Source organism: Pagrus major, chromosome 12 (genome assembly GCF_040436345.1).
Source record: "Pagrus major chromosome 12, Pma_NU_1.0".
NCBI classification, from domain to species: domain Eukaryota; kingdom Metazoa; phylum Chordata; class Actinopteri; order Spariformes; family Sparidae; genus Pagrus; species Pagrus major.
This window is the reverse complement of record NC_133226.1, coordinates 19,198,510-19,218,559: the sequence shown is the minus strand read 5'-3', so window position 1 is coordinate 19,218,559 and position 20,050 is coordinate 19,198,510. Positions and strand designations below refer to the sequence as shown.

Genomic DNA, 20,050 nt, shown 5'->3' with positions numbered 1-20,050 from the left:
TAAAAATAGACAGTGGACAAACTTCCTCACAGCATTTCTCCTGCAGGAAACAGGACAGTTTTATATCCAGTTGCTGTGATGGTGGATGTTCCTCCGTATTTGTCTAAATTTACGTATGCATTACACCAATATGGGCAGATGTTTTGATGCAGGCTGAACCCTGCCAGGATATTTTGGATGACACAACCCAGAGACACCACCAGAACCTGTACTAAAAATAACCACTGCTGCTAACAGATATGGGACTAATGAAATCACGTTGTCTATTATAAGAATAAGGCTCTGACCTGTGGAACCTTGCCACCATTGTCCAGTTCAAGGTCTCCATCTGCCTTGTCTCCCAGAAGCCCCTGCACCTGGTACTCCAGGACATAGCTGTCGATGAAGCGCTCCAGCTCTTCGATCTCCTGCGAGCGTGTGCTCCCAGCTTCGGATGATGCAGACGCCACTGAAGAGTTCTCCATGGCAACCGGCGCTGTGATGGGTAGAAGGGGAAGGAGGGGAAGGGAGGGAGGGAAAGTGACCTGAGAGAAAGACACAGAGAGAAAAGTGAGATAAAAATTCAACCAGACAAGGAGCTTCCATGTTAATAGAAGTCTTATGTATGTTTACAATAACACCTCCAACATCAAAACAACAGTCCAGTCCAGTGGAGCTGTTGGATTAGGTTTACATTTGATTTAAGAGTTAAGGCAGCGACAACCCGATGAGGGCAGTACCAGGAGAACTGCAACGATTAGTTAGTTACTGTATTTGTTGATTATGTCTGCAGCTAACAATTATTTTAAGTATCAATTTAACTGCAGATATCTTCTTTATTAAATAATTTGGTCTATAAAATTTAAGAAAATAGTGAAAAATGTAAATCCTAGTTTCTTGGAGTCCAAGGTGATGTCTTTTTACGTATTGTTTCGTCAGTCCAAAACCCAAAGATATTCAGCTTCGCATCAACTCAATATTTTCATTGGTCACACCAGTGCAGCTGCAATGTTTATTTTTTAAACAATTTAAATTTTCGTGATTTCTTGTTGTGTGTACTGTGATTTAAATGAAGAAAAGCGTACATTTTTCAGCTTTTATTCCGGTTAACAATCGTTGACATAATGAGTTAAATTGACATAAATTAAAATGTATTATAGGGCACACCTAAATTATGTGCTGGTGCCCCTACATTAAAAAGTTGAGCACACAAGCGCGACCAGTGTAAAAAGTTAGTCTGGAGCGCAGAACATGATATAAAACAGAAAAAAGCAGGACATTTCCATATTTGAAAGGCTGAAAACTGCATTTGCTGCCATTGTTGCATGAAAAATTGCATTGATAATTAATCGATTAGCAAACTAGTGATTACTTTTCTGCCGACGAACTAACCGATTAGTCACCTAATCGTTTTGGCTTTATTGTTAATTGACAAAAATGTACCCTTGACTATTTTGACAAATCCCAAACATTCTCTTGTTTCAGCTGCTCAAATATGATGATTTTATGGCTGAATAAACAAACATCTCCTGAGGCTTTGGGAAAATGTAATAAGAATTTTAAAAAGAGATTCATCAATAATGACAATGAGTTAGCTGCAACCCTAATCACTAGCAATAACAACAGGCAATTCTCTCACCTTGGTCCCCCCCTCAACTTGCCAACATTCACAGAAGGCACATTACAGCTCACTGCTGTCAACAAACGTCCATATATACACTGCTTGTGTCCCAAGTGTCCAACAGCAAGACAACAGGCCCGGGTTGCGTTTTCACTCAGATTACATTGAATCCATCTTTAGAAAAAACCTGACTCATCTCTGCTGGTTTCTCTGTCCAAACTCCCTCCGGTGTCACCATTCATAAACCTATCCACGTCCATTTCCCTCTTTGTTTTTCCACCTCTCCCCCGCTGTCTCTCTCCTGTCAGTGTCGTGTGTGTGTGTTTGTGTGTGTGTGTGTGATCACCTGACCCCTGGCCAACAGCGAAGCAGCTTCCTGCCTGTCTGTCTATTGCTACTAAGCTCCTTTACATCATGGCTTGATCACCAGCCATGCAAAGAGGATTTATGGCCCTGGAGCACACAGAATGGTATCTGCTGAGCCCTGGGGACTCGCTGGGAAGCCCGGTGCATTTGCAGCCAACAAGTCAGCCACACAAACTTTAAACCCTTTGTTTTGGTTTGGGCCGCGGGGTTATCTAATGTTGTGGTAATGAAGAGTGTTATATCCAAACAACTCCATTTATTTTTTACATCCAAACTCTCTAACTGCTGCACCATGTAGTATCTTTTCAAACAACAACACAACAAAGTAAAGACAATAACTATTTCAGAAATGTATTAAATCTAAAACAGATCTTTATACTCTATATACTACTATATACTATATATTTTGACCACCAGTTACACTAAAAACAATGTCTACAATGACTGAGAACAAGAGGAAAATGCTCTACTGGAAGATCTGACCTCAGGGTCAGATACAGGTCAGCACCCCTGCTGAGCAACAGACCAGAACCTGAACCTGTCTCTGGCTCAAGGACATTTCAGCACATCAGAATCTCCCTGCTCATCACAACCTTGCTGTTTTTCTTTATGCACATTTATGACTCATGCTTTAATCTCTGCATACTACGTTGCAGGGTCAACATGTCCTAATCTGACCTACTGTAGTGTCAGTAGTATAATCCATACATGTCAATAGTATAATCCATGCATACACTGGTGTATCGATGGATTATACCAGACAAATCACCAGGCTTGATTAGCCTGGTGATTTGCAGCTAGCAGGCTACAGAAGACACTTTTACTAGCACTGCATGACATAAGGGAAAATCTGCAATGTGCGATAACATTGTTCAATAATGCTATGATGACATGACCTGCGATAAATAACAAATATTGAGGTGTGCAAATTAGCTTTACAGTTCAGTATGCTGCTAAAATACATCCCAAACCTTGTTGCACTGCGACAAAACTATTACAGAGGAAACACTGTGATGCGCCCGGTCTTCAGCTACAGCACAACAATGCAGCTAACAGTGTGGCAGGCAGTTCTTTGTTGAAACAGCTGGTTGAATTGAAGGAGGGGCAGCGAATGGGTGGAGACAGGAAGGAGCATGGGAGGAGTCGGGGTATGTGGGAAGGGGAACTGAAAGATGGTGAGAGAGAGTGGGACGGACAGACAAAGGCCAGTGCTACAACCCACACAGTGTGATGACCACTGCAACAAGTTTCGAGGTTCATCAGACATGACTAGTGTCAGTCTGAGGACTTTCTTTCTCGGTCTGCGCTCTCTACAGTTTGTTTTAAGCTTTGGTTCTCACTCACTCTACACCTGCAAAAAATGAATAGTTGATTGCCAGAAAATTAACCGACAGTCCAAAAGATGTGACCTTACACTCGTTCTTGAGTGCCTCGTCTCAGTGCCTCTCTCCGCTCCGCTTACAGAGAACAACAGTAGCCACGGTAGTTTAGAAATTAAGTCAGCGAACAACCAGCTTCCAAAACAACACAGAAGTTCCACAGAGCCCATTTAATTGCAAAAATAGTGTTGAGATTAATTGGCAATGAAAATAATCGTTACTTGAAGCCTCAACTCATTCTGTCTTCCTGCTTGAGTTTGGAGGAGAAGGCTCAGAGATCGTTTCTAAAATGCAAACAATTTTAGAAATGCTAAAGTGTGTGTACTGGCAAGACAACAGTTGTGTTTGGTAAATGTGAGATGCCTTGCAATGCTATTTGTGCTCCTGACCTTGCAGAGTCAGTTTCTCTGTTTAGTCAGAGGGGCCAACAGCCTGCTGTCCTTATTCTCTGTGTTTGTTTTTCTCATGTACGCCTAATACAGTAGTCTTTCTATGTCTGGGTCTGGTAATATCCTTGGTTTAGTCCCAACCCCAACCTCCAATTCTCTCTCACACCCTACAGGGATAACGGTGGTTTGGGTTGTTGACTCTCACATGCCTGGAACATCAGACTCATATAATTTTAGGAAGGCAAACTTGTTTCTTCTTCACCCGAAGAACACTGATATTATTGTTACTAAGCTGAAAGATGAAGCCACTGTGAAATAAAACCACCATGCAACCCATCTGAGAGAGCACTGCAGGTTTGGAGCAATGTTTTACTAAATCAGCTGGAGAGAAAGGACTTTGAGTCAGGTCTATGATAAAGATACAGAACCACAGTTTACTTAAGATATTAATGATTAGGTTATTTGGAGAGGCTGCAATGCACACACTGGCCTCAGATTTGTTTGTCATGCACATGAATTACTATGAAAGTATCCTACAGAGGCTAAAATAAAAGAGATCATTATACTAAGACAAAAAGACGGAGATGAGAGGTGCATTAATGGATGGGTCAATAGCTATTGGCAGCAGTTTCCCCTCAGGCAGTAATTCTATACTACATGTCAAGGACAAGAGGAGGACATCTGACTGAGCTGCAACCCCAACCAGTATGCATCAATGAGTTGCAAACATCCAGACTACTATCACTGAGTGATTCCCCATTCATTTACTAAATTGTGTCTTAATTAATGAACCTCCGTTTCATTCACACCAGAACAGAACTGTTTATATTATGAAGTGAGACGAGAATTCGAGGACGCACAGTCGTACTTAATACTCCTACAATGAACACCTCACTGACACAGACACAAAAAACCTGAATAATATTAGTTTTGTTAAGGTAACAGTTAGGGCTCTTGCACTGAAGTGCATAACACTGTACAGGGCCACTGTACTTCATGAACTGGTAACAAAAAAAACATGACACCCCTAATGTATACACTATGATTAAATACAGACCCAGCACTACAGTGCATTACAGTGCATGGTCAACTGTAAAAGTTTCACCATGTTAGTGTTTGTGGATATTTGTTCTGTCAGGAGGCTGTTGCAGTGCAGGTTAAACTGAATGACTGAGGGACTGTAGCCTGGTTCTAGATCTGTAGTCTCTGCTCTGATTTGTTCAGGGACTCAAATAAATTAAGTGAAATGACATTAACTTGCATATCAATCTGGCAGGATAAACTGGCATGTGTGTGTGGCATGACTGGAATAACTGGGGTTATTTTTTTGAGCTGAGCTGTGCCAGACGTTGGTGTTGCAACATGAATGGTCTGATTTTTGGGGCAGCACATGATCTTGGAGGAATGGGACACAATAACTAGGCCAGTAGTTCAATGTTGTCTTATGCTCTTATCAGTATCCAAAACCTGTGGACATCAAACAGCCGTCTCTTTAAATTCTATCCTTTCTAAAACATCTTGTTTTGGTGAAGGTAGAATTTACTGAATTACTCTTGCATTAGACTGCATTAGTTTTAGATTTATACCTAATAAACTGGCGACTGAGCCTATTTGAGCTGCTGAACAGTTCTCAAGATGTGGGCAGTGATTCAGAGGTCTGAAAACCTGTCTGAGAATACACAGAGTAGGTTACTGAGTTGACTGGATGGTGCACTACAACTAAGTGCTGCGATACAGTACATGTGACAGCCACTGACACTACAGGCCAGCAGAGATAGACCAAGACTGTAAAATGCAAACCAGCATGTAATACAGTACAACCAGGCTGAAGACTGTGGCTGAAGCCCAGCATCATCCAGGCGGATGCTAAAACTGGCCAGACAGACACAGCATGGTACTGGACAGCACACAGTTTCTTTGTTTGAGAGGCTGAGACAAATGCTACACCATCCATACTTCATGATAAGATACACCAGACAGCAGAGAGTAGATAGATTACTTGCAAAATCATAATATATTAAATCTCCCTGCTCAACTATTCAAACTTGTTTGACACACAGTCTGATGAATGCATGCAAAGGGGACAAAAATAGCTTTCAAATAATGTGATAATCTTTCATTTTTCTTTTGATTCACTGAAACAAGCTCAACTCAAATAGGGTCAACCTCATGTGTCAATCAATAATATGGATTTAAGCAAGATCAGAAATTAGTATGCTGTATGTCTGAGGTTTAATGGCAAATAAATAAATAATTTCTGCATGAAATTGCAACATAAAAAATCATGTCAACTACCATTGCCTGGGGTTAAAAGACACAATAAGACTACTGTAGACACTTAAAGTCTCCTAACAAATTATACTGGCTGGAACCATGATTTGAAGCCTTTGATATAGTTACATAACAAACAGTAAAAACCATAATCCACACAACCCAAACAGAGCGGAAAATGAGACCCAGTCTCCCCAGTTGGAGTCCAAGTCGATGTTCTCACCCCATGCCACGAGAGCTGCTAATACGTCTAATCTGGTCTACTACTGACTGGCTGGCTTAACCAACTCACACTTGGGTTTAAATATAATTTGGAGTAATCTGTTTTTGAGAGCAGGATAGCAGCATGGTGTCTGTAAGGCTAATCATTCAGTTGACATATTTGCCAGGAGATGATGTGTGTTTAAGCAAATAGCTTAGATGGAGCATCAAACAGATTTTTGCAAGATGACTGCAATCACTTGGAAAAAGCGTCAGAAAGTTGAGATTTTTTTTCAGCCAACAACGATAACCAATAATTACCTGCTTCACATGACTGATACCAATAAAATAGCTGATAATTTTTACATTTTTGTATTTTAAAAAGCAGTTCATAATCTGCAGTTTATGCACACCAGAGGCTAAGAGTCAATTTGACTATGACTAACGATTTAACTACGTAGCCTACTCAACCACAATAGAAGCGAAAAAATCAAGAAAAAATTATGAAATAAAGACAATCTGTGTACGTCAACAATACCAGGCAGGCATGTAGCTCTGCTTCTGAAACACTCCCAGTGGGATATGAAGCCTTGTGGAGGACGGAACAAAACAGCGTCACACCTGCCAGGTAACAGAGACAAGTAGAATCAAGGGGTAAAACTCTACTTTTCGAAGCACATTCAACCTCAGGCAGAACACATAAGAGATACTAAACCCTCCTCTGCTGGAAGAACTAGAAAAAAAAACAGGTTAATTGTGTTTTTAGAGCTAAAATTACAAGCCAACTTTAGAGGAGTCTGTTGTTGTTCCTGCCTCCCATTCACTGAAACAAGCTTCTTGAGTGAGTAAATGTGTTTACTCATACAGTGTGAGCTGAATGACCTGATTCTAGATGAACGGACCAGTAGAAGATCGGCTTCGCATGCCTGCACAGAGGGGGGTCCAAGGGTATGTGTGTATGTGTGTGTACAGTTAAAACAATAGCCCCGTTGTCCCCCTATGCCCCCCTATGCCCCTGTAGTGACCTAATGGGAGAGGACTGGGCATGTGCGGCACTGATGGGACAATAGTCCAACAATGCTATTCTGTCCAGATCCACACACACACACACACACAAATACAGAATCCTGACAAACAAGTGAGGGTGTGTGCTTCAGCTCACGGGCTTCACAGCATGTATGGAGAACAGGTAGAAGTTCTGAGGCCTCAAAAGCTGAACGGCAACAAAAGTGAAAAGAGAGGCAACAAAGGTTATTCTGCAACAGAGCGGTGGCCATTATTGGATGGGGCTGAACTCATGAGATGATAACAAAACAAGTAACTGTGACAACAAAAGGTCGGTTATAGAAAGACCACAATTGTGACAATAATCCTGCTTGTTTCCAAAAAAAAAAAAAGGCTATGTAATTTGCTGGAGAACTACTCTGCATTCCTGCACAAAGCTAAAGGCCTTACATCCTCAAACCATCCCCTGACATGTCCTCTTACAAAAGGTATGTTTTCCTCAATCACCACCCGCGTGATCTCTCCCACATTTTCTCTTTTCTCACTCACTCATCCATTCACTTGAGGCACCGTAATGAGCAGCAGTTCCCACTGAAACCGGGCTAGATTTCTGCTAAGCCGGCTGACTCAGGGTGTTCCAGTTTTCTGCAGGCTACTCCCACTCTCTCCACAACATGCAGCTGTGTTCGCTCCTCCTCCACATTCTTCCAAACACTGCATGCAAGCGTATAACCAAGGTGTGCGTCAACAAACCCAAAACACTACGCTCATTTTTGAGGCACAGAGGTAAGACTTACACGTCGCTCCTCAAATCTTTTATTTCCCCTCGCCGGTTGACCTCTGAGGGCAGAGTTCACAGCCCCATTCATTCATCAATTCATCACATCAATGCAGAGCCTCATTTGTGCTGGGACTGCAGATCACTGAGGTGATGACACTGCACTGACTCTGCTCAGATGGTCTCAATGAAGCTGTGTTTCAGGCAAAGTTTAAACATCAGCAATATAAACTTTGCATTACAGTGCCAAGGCCATAATAGCTTTTATATTTTACTGCTAAGTAGCTAACTTTCAGGAGTAAATTGGACTCCTGCGATGTAATCAGGCAAGATCCTAAAAAAAGTCAAGCTAAATGAAGGGAGCACCTATTAATCAACCACAAGCCATTTCACAGCCTTTGATCACAGATTAGATCAGTTTAACGGGAACAGACCAAACACAAAACGCTACTTTAATTTCACGTGTCACCTGTGTTATGAGGTGATTACGCAGTTCAGTCATCACGCTCACACCGACATGTAATTATAGGGTTTAGATAACGCCTTTCATTAATTTCTATGTGAAGTCCAATATATTGTGCAGCTCAGAGAAAAGCATATACACGTCATGACAAGGTCAGGAATAAAAGCAACATTTTGACTGAGGATCTAAGAATTTTGAATCTGAATGAGACCCAGAACATCTAATAAAGCTTCATCATGTCATTGTCACAACATGTATATGTTATATAATATAATAAGTATTAACAGGGTCGATTACTAAGAAACATAGCATGCCAGATCTTTGCTTTATTCTGATAATGACTATATGTTTGTTGATGGCACAATCTCACAAATGTAAACATATTATCTAGGTTCCTACATTAGTTAGAGCCGCTACGACTAGTCGATTAATCAATTAGTTGTCAAGTATGTAATTACTCACCAACTGTTGTGATAATCAAAATATCAAGCAAAAATTTCCCAAATCTTCTGATTTTAGCTCCTCAAATGTAAATATTTTCTGGTTTCTTTAATCCTCTATGATAGTGAACTGATATCCTGGGGTTGTGAACATACTAAGACATTTGAGGACGTCATCTTGGGCTTTAGAAAGCACTGATTTTTCACTACTAATTGTCGTTTTGTGGACCAAACACCAAATGATTCATCAAGAAAATGATCGACAGATTATTCCATAATGACAACAATCATTACAGAGAGCCCTTGTCAGTTAATAGCTGTCGAGTTGTGTTGCCAGATGGATAAATTGGTTACAGACACCTACGTCCCCTCACATACCCTCAAATACTGTAGGCCCACATTCAAACACTTGCTTGCTTACATTCGTATTCTCCACATTAAACATAACTTTGGCTAAGTATATATATTAAAACAGGGCGATTATTATGAGCCATCTACTGACATTTAATTCATAAATAATATATTATAATTGAATCTACACACGTTTGACTGTACTGTGTAAAAAGGTATAAAAGTAAACAAGTGACTTCATCAGTCTGGGCAGACTTTAGATGCCAGGCACTGAGCCAAGTTGAATGATAAACAATGAAAACAGGGTTCAGGATGAGGCGCCAGCTGAGACGCCGGCTGAACCTGACTTGCAACTTCACAGAATGATGAAATTAGCATGTGCCTCGAGTTGAGGCAGGCAAAGAACATGGGAAAGGATCGTATACTGTGACGATTTTCTTTAATCAACAGAGCACAGTTTCCACTCAGCAAGACTGGATTAAATCGGATTAACAATTCATTCATCCATTCTCCACTGAAAGGGCTGTCTGTCTTCAATAAATCATGCAAATTTGGTCTCGAGATTCTGCATTAAAGTGCGTCACATCTTGTCTCATTTAAGTCAGGATGGTCGCAGATGTGTGACATGTGGTGGCATGCAAACATTCCTCTAAAGTCCCTGTGATCCAATCAAGTCTCTGAACGGCAGGAATTTGAGGAATGTTACGAGCAAACTGGATTGAAGTATAGAGAGGTGAAGTCATGCCCCTTCCAGTGGACCACCGTGTGAACCAAAAGATAATTTTTCAACTCGAGAAAGTCGCAGGTTGTCATTAAACCAATCAAGCATACGACTGTGAAAGTAGGTAATTAGAAAGACTACACACCCAGCAGTCGCGTGAGTGACATTGTCTCGTTTACCACTTACACAAACACACGACTGAATTCTTGCCAAGTCGGTCCCGTATATTAGCTAGCTCACAGAACTGTCTAACACTCCTTACACATAACTGAACCTGTCAATATGTCCAGATTTAATGTGATTTTCAGCTCTTTCCATACTCATGCTGTGCTGATGTGACTGCCATGTTGGTGTTGGTGACGTATATTGAGTGAGACGATGCAGTTCACACAGACTGGGTGTTTTCTATTTCAGTGCACTGGTGTCATTTTAGACTATTACGTTTATTGTTAAACTGAAAAATATCCTGCACAATAATTATAACTTGATTGTCAAACACGTGTGTATATTGGCCGATATATTGAAATCAGAATTGTTTACTTCCTAATATCGACATCAGTCGAGCTCCCCCGTTGACTACTGACAATAAGGCCCCACTTTGCCTCTCTATAACCTAAAAACACCCATCAGAACTCCTACAGGATAGTTTTGAAAGTTTGTCAACACACAACTCATGAGTAATTATGTATAATTGTACTCATTTTTAAAAGGACAAGGACAAGTTTATTCCTGCACACATTCAACACGATTTAAGTTTGTCCCATCATCTACAATCTTACAAACATTACGCACACCAACCACGTAAACAACTGCTTGTATGTGCTTCAGTTTTTATAAGATAGATCCTTTTGTTACATATGAGCTCAAGGTATATCATGTCCCTCTGTTGTGCCACAGGCTACCAGCAGCTGTGATCCACTCTTTGTTGTTGGGGTCAACAGCTGAGACAGGCTGCTGAACTGCAGCAAGCTCAGCTCCTGATATCTCACATTTTGCACGGCTAATCCTGCCATTCCTGCTCTGCTAGTGTATCATAACGTTACTGAAACCATGCTGAAAGCAAAGGTGATCATAACAACTCCATCATGTCCATTCAGTTTTTGTTTTGCATATTTCACATCTCTATAACCACGCCCATGCTTGTCTAGGAAGCTAGCACTTGTGTGTATCCGTTAGCCAAGTGCTGAATCTTGACAGGAACTTTACGGCAACGTTATCCAGGAAGAACTGCACCATCATGTCCCTGTCAAAGCGACAAAGCCACATCTGGAGGCTCCTCCACACCCCGCTTGCCCGCGGCTCACCCGGTAACAATGGTGACGCAAGATTTGCGGCTAGCCAACCGGCTAACGTTAGCTAGCTCTCAAGTAAGTTACATTAGTAAACAACAGGCCATTCATTACCAATTCAAGCCTCCCTCCGTCCACTGAGCTACATCAACAGGTCTGCTAATTGTGCTCAAAGTATAACCAGGTCAACTCACATGCGAAGACAGCTAGCAGCAAACCCACAGCGCATCTTATTAAACTGTTATCTGGTAACCACGGTTATAGCTCTCCACCCGACAGACACCTCCACCGGCTTAAAATGAGATAAATCCTCACCCGAAGTGAGATTCTGACTCCTGGGGAACCCGGGATCACCTCCTGGGATCAAATCCGCCGTGTCATGGGTGCGTTTCTCAAAAAGAGAAGCGGGGAAGAGGATTAGCTCTCTAACTGGAAGCTAACTCCGCCGTCCCACACTGAGGAAAAAGGGAATGCAGGAATGTGACGTTCAGTCCGGTCCGCTGGCAGCGGTGACACGTGCACTCAGGACTGAGGCATTGTGGGAAATGTGGTTATTAAGTATTAAAGGAGAAGACAGCTACCTGGTTGATTAATAACTGGTTTGACGTGTCACGTTATCCACTGCTGTCGCCTCCCTTCGGCCTGTAGGGGGGACGGTTTGATTTAGATTAAATAAAATGAAATATAATTAAAACTCACTCCCCCCCCCCCCCTTTTTTTTTAAATAAATAAAAACAGACTTAACCAGCATCTATCACAGCTAGGAAGAAAAAAAAATCTTTTAATCTAGATTGTGATGTTAAATAATACAAATAAAAATCACAGTTTGACTGGAGTCCAGTGACACACACGTCTAAATTTGAAGTTGATCCAAACATCTAACCACTGTAGAAATAATAAAAATAAATAAATGAAATAGTATCGCCACAAATGCAATAGTTTTCAGGTTTTTATCTGCAAAACAGACATATTTTAAACACTTTCTTTATTAGTTTTTTAATAAATATATGAAACATACTGTATATATCAATAAATTAATGTACGAGGCAAAACCTATTAAAAAAAAGATAAGATGAAAATACAATTAATTGAATAAACAGAAATTAAATAAATAGAAATTAGATATATAATATATATATGTCAATATAAATATAAACATGTTTCTCCCACAGCTTTCATGTCCAACTTCCAAAACAAACATTTAAGCAAATTTTTGTGTCAAACCATTGACCAGTTGAAAAAAAAAAGGGTTTAGTATTTTTTTTTAGAGTACTATACTTAACTACTAATTTTGAGGTACTGGTAATAAATCTTAATCAGAAGAGAACTGATTTATTTATTTGTCACGCCTAAACAAACAAAATAAACAAACTGTTTATAATTTATAATTATATATATCAATACATGAAAGTACACAAAACAATAAAACAGATGGGATACAATAAAATTAAAACACAATGAATTGAATAAATAGAAAAAAAATCAAATATGAATATAAAATATTTTTCACTGATGTCTAACTTTCAAAACAGACCTTTTAGCAAACGTTTGGCTGCAACATAAAATCTGAAAACTGAGAAGTTGAAAAAAAATAATATTTTAAATAAAAAATAATTATGTTTTTTTTCAGTACTATACTTAACTACTACTAATTTTGAGGTACTGGCACTTTATTTGAGTATCTACTTTTATACTTCCACTCTGCTGCATTTTGTGGGCAAATATTGTACTTTTTACTCAACTACATCTTTTTCAACTGAGCAGTTTGCATGCTGCATCGTTTATTTCATGGGCAATCAAATAGCCTAAGAAAAACATTGATTACAATAATCAGAAAAACACTAAATATCAAATCAGATTATCGGCCAGGCTGATAATCAGTTTACCCAAAGTGTACAGTATATACACACACACACGTGTAAATATATGTATAATTTACTTGAGTTTTTACATTTGATACCTAAGTACATTAAATATCAGACACTTTAAGACTTTTACTCAAATACTATTCCCATGGTTGACTTTAATTTTACCAAAGTAATATTTTAACACAATATCTAATAATATATGTATACAACATGAGGAGAATATGCAAGGTGACAGTCCCTGATGCATGCTTGCTGATTCGGTTCTGTTCCTTACACTTTTTTATCCTCATGGCTGAAGCCACAAGTAGCAGTTATTCTTTTTTTAAATTTTGATCGCTAACTTGTGTTTATACGTTCCTACATTTGTCACATCTTTGTAGTGCTTGTGACAGGTTTAAATCCAGGCCCGTAGGTAAAGCGTGGGTAAATAATATCCCCTCTTCGTTCTCTAAAAAAAAAGGTAAACCTTGGCAGAGGGTTATTTGTTGGTTTGTTGTTGTAGTTGATTAGGGTTATATGGTAGATATGAGGTGTAAATACAGAGTGAATATTAATTTTGACACTATACATAATATACTATACATTCATAACTCTCGACCTAAAATCCTGCCCTAATGCCTGTCACAGAATTACAAGTTAACTTTATTTATGTGGCACATTTCATATGACAGACACTTCAAAACACATACATTTTTAAAAACATTAAACATTAAATGGGAAAAACTGATTCAAAATTAAAGGTTTTACCCATTAACCATGCACTTTATATCTAACTAAGAACTTGCAGAAAAAGATATGTTTTTTAGTCTGCTTTTAAAGGATATGTACGTGTATATATCTAAACCAGGAGTCGATCACACCTCCAAAAACTGCAGAACACAGTAAAGACCTCTCTCACTCTTCTCAGTGTAATCACGGCCCCTTGTGGACGATGAGAAAAGTGCAGCTGTCTTTTTTTTCTTTCTTTTTTTTTTCTTAAGCGTTAGTGTGTGACTGTGGTTGTGTGGATGTGTACATATTATAAATACACCACTGGGATTCATCAGGGTCTTTAGTCAACATGGCAGACAGCTGGAAGACAGAGCTCAGACAGATTGACTGACAGATAGACCTGCGTGTAAACACGACACAGAGCCTCCAGACACACAAAACAGACAAAATGACACACAGCACAGACAGATGAACTAAACTCTGCATTAAAAGACAGACAGATACGTCTGAAAGTGGACCGGTAGACAAACAGCCGAGTTGAAAATCATCCCCCTTCTGTCCAGATGGCTACAGATTATGTTCACCAGCAGAGTCAGAGGCTAATTAACTATCATGGTGTGATGGAGACTCCAGCAGGTTACTACACCCCCACACCCACACCCACACCCACCCCCCTCTTCTGCTTCTTGTGTTTCTTCCAGTCAGTCTCTGTTTCCTCCCCACACCCTCGCCCAGTTCTGTTACTATCCTTAGTCGTCCCATAATTACTTTGTTGTCTTCTTCACATCACCCGCAGCGCCTCCCTTCCAATGCTGCTGTGCGTTTTCTCCGTTTCCCATCATCTGCTCTCACATGAACTCACCTTTAACTTTCTTCTTTTGATATGTGTCTGGAAAAAGCAAAACCTTTCATGTGCAATCAAAGCAAAAGTGTCAGAAAACTAGAACTTATGCAGTAAAAAAAGGACGCTCTGTCTTATAAATCTTACATCTTGTGAATCAACGAGTCTTCGGAGCTGCTCAGGTGTAAAAGTTGATGAGATTCAATGTAATTTGCACTGTTGCCAAGGAAACCATAATGTTGAGCTGCTATATAATTTTCAATTTCTATAAATGTCTGCACTAATTGCAGTGCACACAACACTTTGAGCGTATCATATTTCCCCTGTTCTTAGTGTTTAGAATAATATTAAAGGTGCAGTATGTAGTTTGGGGAAGAAATCGGAATCAGAAGAGAAAGATCTTCATTGACTTTTTATTTTACGCCTAAACTTTTATCTCTTTGTTCTCATGACATAACAAACTGACCTTAAAGGACAACACAGTTTCATACTGTTTTACTTTGTTTATATGTGGCGGACCATGCCACCTTTCTAGCTTCAAACAGTGTTCTGGGGACCTTATTCTCCTCTGAGAACAGCTTGTTTATTCAGTTAAAGAAAACATAAATATTTCTGAGTTTGTCTAATTACCTCATTAATATTGTAAATATTAAAATTCTGGGTTTGAATTTATTCTCCAAAACTACATAGTGTCTCTTTAACATTATTTTTTACTTCATGTTTTTTTTCCTTGTTTATAGTCATAATAATATTAAAGACACCCACAGAGGAGATGTGATTTAAACATTTTGGAAATTCTTGTTTGTTTTATGGACTATAGTCATAAATGTAGAGAATATGAGCAAGCAAGGTCAAACAAATCTGAAAGTATAATGATCTCAGCAGTTTATGAATTTACACGTAAACATAAATCATGTTTAAAGTTTATTCTGTCTGTCCTCTTTTTGTTAAAGTTAACTTCATACCCATTTTGACGCTGGTTTTGACAGCATATTCTGTGGAGCAAGAGAAAGAGAAGCGAAGGCTGAAATTGGCCTTGCTCCTCAGGTCGCCCTGCACAAAGCTGAATCCCCACCAGAGGGATGGTACCAAGGCACCAATTAGCAGTGGAGAGGGCGCATGATGATATTTCCGTGTGCTTGTGGCCTGGGCAGCTCCGTCTGTGTGTTATAAAAGGCAAAACCATAAACATGGAATTAGACAGTACAGGCCCCACAGCTCTTAAGGTCACAGACTCTCCCCTCCTGCGGCTTCTGAGAGCAACGGTGTGATATAAACAACACTGGCCAGAAAACTGTTATTACTGTACGTGCGGGTTTTGTAACAGGGCGGCTGATTATTTGTTCTTGTCAGTATGTGAAGTTCATTAGGCCAGCGGGCCTGATGCAGCTGTCCGCTGCAGTTCTGCTCTTTTATTGTTGGGTCGAACGGGTGCAGGAGATAGGTGTGGGAGAAAGATCACTGTGAACTAGATAGAGAGAAACTAAGTGGGTGGAAGTGACTGAACATCTCTTTGTGTAAAACACACACACACACACACACACACACACACAGTAACGCTCAGACGAATAAACACACTGAAATTGGCCACGGTTCAATTTGTTGAGTAACAAAAACATGATAGCTTTCTAACCAGCAGGTGGGGGCAGTAGACAGATCATAGGATTGTTGTATACCGAGCAGTGCTATTATAATGTGCTGTAAGTCAGAGATCTACTGTAAGCTACAGTACATACAGAGGGTGGAAATAAAACCATATATTACATTTGATTTAATTTAATCTACTGAATTAAGACTGTCAGACATGTATTATTCAATAATGTGGTAGAATAATGAACATTAACACAGATGTTCATTAAATCAATAATTTCCTTACGAACTTTATCAACGAGCAGCAGCCTTTTTACTTTACTTGGGATGAATCCTCACTCGACTTTGACAATTTATACATTATTTGAAAGCACAATGCCTCTTTATCTTTATCTGTGTTCACCATTTTAAGATCCCCATATAACAGTGACAGCAGCTGCTTATTTTGTAGCAGCAGTCATACCAAACATAACAGTTAAGGAAAAGGTGAGAGATTTTTCTGTAAAGTATCACTTATTCTGATTGTTGTGTATGCATGTAGCACCTCAATGAACAATTATTTTCAATATTTATGAATATACCAGTTATGTTCTTGATTAAAACCCTAAAGGTCCAAATAATCCCTTAAATTTTCATGAAACGCCACCTTGTTTTGGAAGCTATTAATGCTCAGCCTTTCAATTGTATCTACATTCCTTTTATTTCTTACTAACTCTTATTTCTTATTATCTTTATTTATACTTTCTTATAATCTCTCTATTGTGTCATATTTCTATGCCAGAAGGAGCAATTGTCATGTCCCCAATTTCCCCCTGTAGGATCAATGAAGTATTTGTGATTCTTGAACTCAAAGATTATTCTGAATAATGGTCCAGATCCCAAGGAGACGAACACATTATGCTTAATATTAGGTATATTTGTATAAGTGGTGCAGAAACACATAGTTTTTCATTTAATGTAATAGTGAGGCCATAAACATTCAACAAATGTACTTAAATATTTGAGGGAAAATAGCCTGAAATGTCCCTAAATTCAGCAATTTAATGTTGTCTTTGTTAATTTTTGGTGAACTATCGATGTCAGCCCTAAACTTGTGACAAATACATCTCATTTCCTGTAACTGCTTCACAATAAAAGTCAGCCCATGTTTCACCAGTCAGATGTTTTAATGGGGCTTTATGTAAAAATTTGTAGCAGATATTAATTACTTTTTTACTGGCCATATAAGAGCCGACTGTAATGTGACATAAGAAATGAGACCTTCCCCGGCTCTCTCAATTGCCTGAACAAGCCTGTGGTCAGTTTGTTTAAGCTGGACTGCGGATTTTTTTTTGTAAGAGACTCACATATGAAAAGTAAATTAATAGATAATATTTGGTTAATAAAATGTCGTAGAAAAGGCGAAAATATCGTCCAGCAGGGGACATTCGTAAAGGTCTTGGTATGTCCAACTAACATTCCAAAACCCAATGATATTCAATTTTCTGTAATGTTTGTCAAGAAAAGCAGCAAAATCTCACATTTGTTAACACATTTGGCATATTTGCTTAAATAATTACTCAAATAATTAATCAAATATCAAAAAAGTTGCCAATTCATTCTTTTCAGGCTCAAATGAGTGGGTGAAGAGTGAATTCACCCACTGGTGTAACATAAAAACAGGGGTTCAATTAAAAAAGATAAATCAAACTGAACTTATTTGCTCTTTACTTTGTCCTTGAGCCTCCCTCTCCATGAGCAGAGGGGCCGCCCTGCTCTTACCCCCACCCTGTCCTGTCCTCGGCAGCATGACACTCCCCCTGCTGTTGAGCTGGGGTAGAGCGCGGACCGTCTGAGGAGTGCGTTGACAGCTCCGGGCCGTGTGTGCGCCCGCCTGCATGTATGGTGAGCACCCGTTGAGTAGGTGGGTCTGCTGGAAGGGAGTGGGAGAGGTGGGAAAGGGGCAGATGGAACACAGAAGGAAGTTCACCAGCGACACATTAGTGTGTCAGAAAGTGGAGAGGGACGGAGAGGGAGGGGTTCAGAGAGAGGTAGAGGACGCAAAAATAAATAAATACTGAGAGAATGAGGGGACAGATATGCAGTGATGGTGAGAGGATGAGGGAGGGCAAGGCGGAGTAAAGGATGGAGAGGGGAGAAGGAGAGGTGAGAGATGTGTCAGGTACCAGAGGGAGAGGTGAGAGAGACGCGAGGAGCAGCAGGGGTAGGAGGGAGGGTGACAGGTAGGGGTGGAGGGTGGAGGAGTTGGGGGGTGATAATGATGTCAGGTGCAGGAGGGGACTTGGATGGGTGGATGGTGGACGGATGGGAGGGAGGGAGGGACACACTTCAGTGACCTTCAACAATAGTTTGTTATTTTGATGTGAGCAACTGAAAAATTCTCTTTGTAGACCTTCAGCTTATGTTAAAATATAATTATACAACCATGGTGATTCATCTGATTTAAGTTTGGGGACTGCCCCAAACTCCTCCAGTAGTGGTAAGAGTTCACCCAAAAATGAAATTTCAGTCATTATCTACTCACACCGATGCTGATGGAGAGTCAGGTGAAGTTTGGTAGTCCACAAAAGATTTATGTATACAACATGAATATAACTAGTAAATAAGATACCTCTTGAAACTTGTTGAAGAATACTCTCCATTATCATATGCTCCTACTCCCTCATTGAAAAATCAATATCATTAATGATTTTTATTTCAAAAACTGTAACTGAGTGTACAAGATGTCTCCTACTACACTTATTACAACTCTGATAAGAGTTAAAGTAACACTGGATTACATTCTGCAGGTAACTCGAGTCCGGGGCGAGATTGGCGTACCCCACCACTAACAATGAAAACTACTTTAAAGAAAGGTAAATTATTGATAACAGTTTGGTCTATTTAATGTCAGAATTGAAGGAAAAGGCAGTAATGTTGTCCAGCACAAGGCGACATTGACATAAAGTCTTTATTTGGTCCCGTAAATAGTCCAAAAACCCAATGATATTCAATTTTCAGTCATGTTCATCAGGAAAACAAGCACATTTGTGAACAAGTAACCATCAAATGTTCGGCGTACTTGCTTGAATTATCACTTATTATTAAATAATTATCAAACAGTTGCCAGTACTTGAATTAAAATTACAAACATTAACGCCGGATACATGCTGCGGGTCATTTGAGTGGAAAAAAAAAGTGGGAAAGGCAAAAGGCAGCATTGGTAAATGTCTTGTTTTGTTTGGCATACCTGTTGAAAAAATTATCTCCATTAACAGAGTAGATAAATTGTAATTTAGCAAACTTTAAAAATGCCCTCTAGACATATGAAAATGAAAACAAATGTTAGAACTGTAATAAGTTTGGTGAAAGTAGGAAACATCTTGGACACAGTAGTTAAACTATTGAAATAAAAATCACTATTAATAATCTATATGTGCACTGGTGGACACTTTTAGTTGAGTTTTAGTTTTAGTTTCCCTACACTGACACAAATTAGACCACAGACTTCCATCTGATAGGAACTGTGCTTTGAGAAGTTTTGTTACAGAAAGAGGAAGAAACCTATGACAGAATACACACAGAAACATCCTGTCATTGTGTAACTTATGAATGGAATTAAAGTGAAAATAAATGGTTCATTCTTCACAGTGAAGCTCAAACATCCAAGTGAATGAGCAAAACACAATTTTTGAGTAGAGGGGGACACGCTCAGTGTCAAGAAGACTTCAAGTATGTAGTTCACAATAAAACCCAGCCCGCTCTCTCTTTTCCCATGCAACTCAAAAACAGACACGACCCAACACGA

General features: G+C 39.6%; 1 protein-coding gene across 2 annotated transcripts in view; it reads right to left on the bottom strand.

Annotated features, from left to right (window-relative positions):
- Positions 1-11,710, bottom strand: part of ctif (CBP80/20-dependent translation initiation factor) — a 57,279-nt gene extending 45,569 nt beyond the window's left edge. The window contains exons 1-2 of one of the 2 annotated variants that reach the window (XM_073478577.1): positions 11,569-11,710; positions 288-524 (exon numbers count right to left, since the gene is read on the bottom strand). In XM_073478577.1, the coding sequence (XP_073334678.1) occupies positions 288-464 (177 nt within the window). In that variant the 5' untranslated portion in view covers positions 465-524; positions 11,569-11,710. The remainder of the gene's footprint in view (positions 1-287; positions 525-11,568) is intronic. The other variant, XM_073478576.1, reaches the window with a different exon arrangement.
- Positions 11,711-20,050: the final 8,340 nt, after the last annotated feature.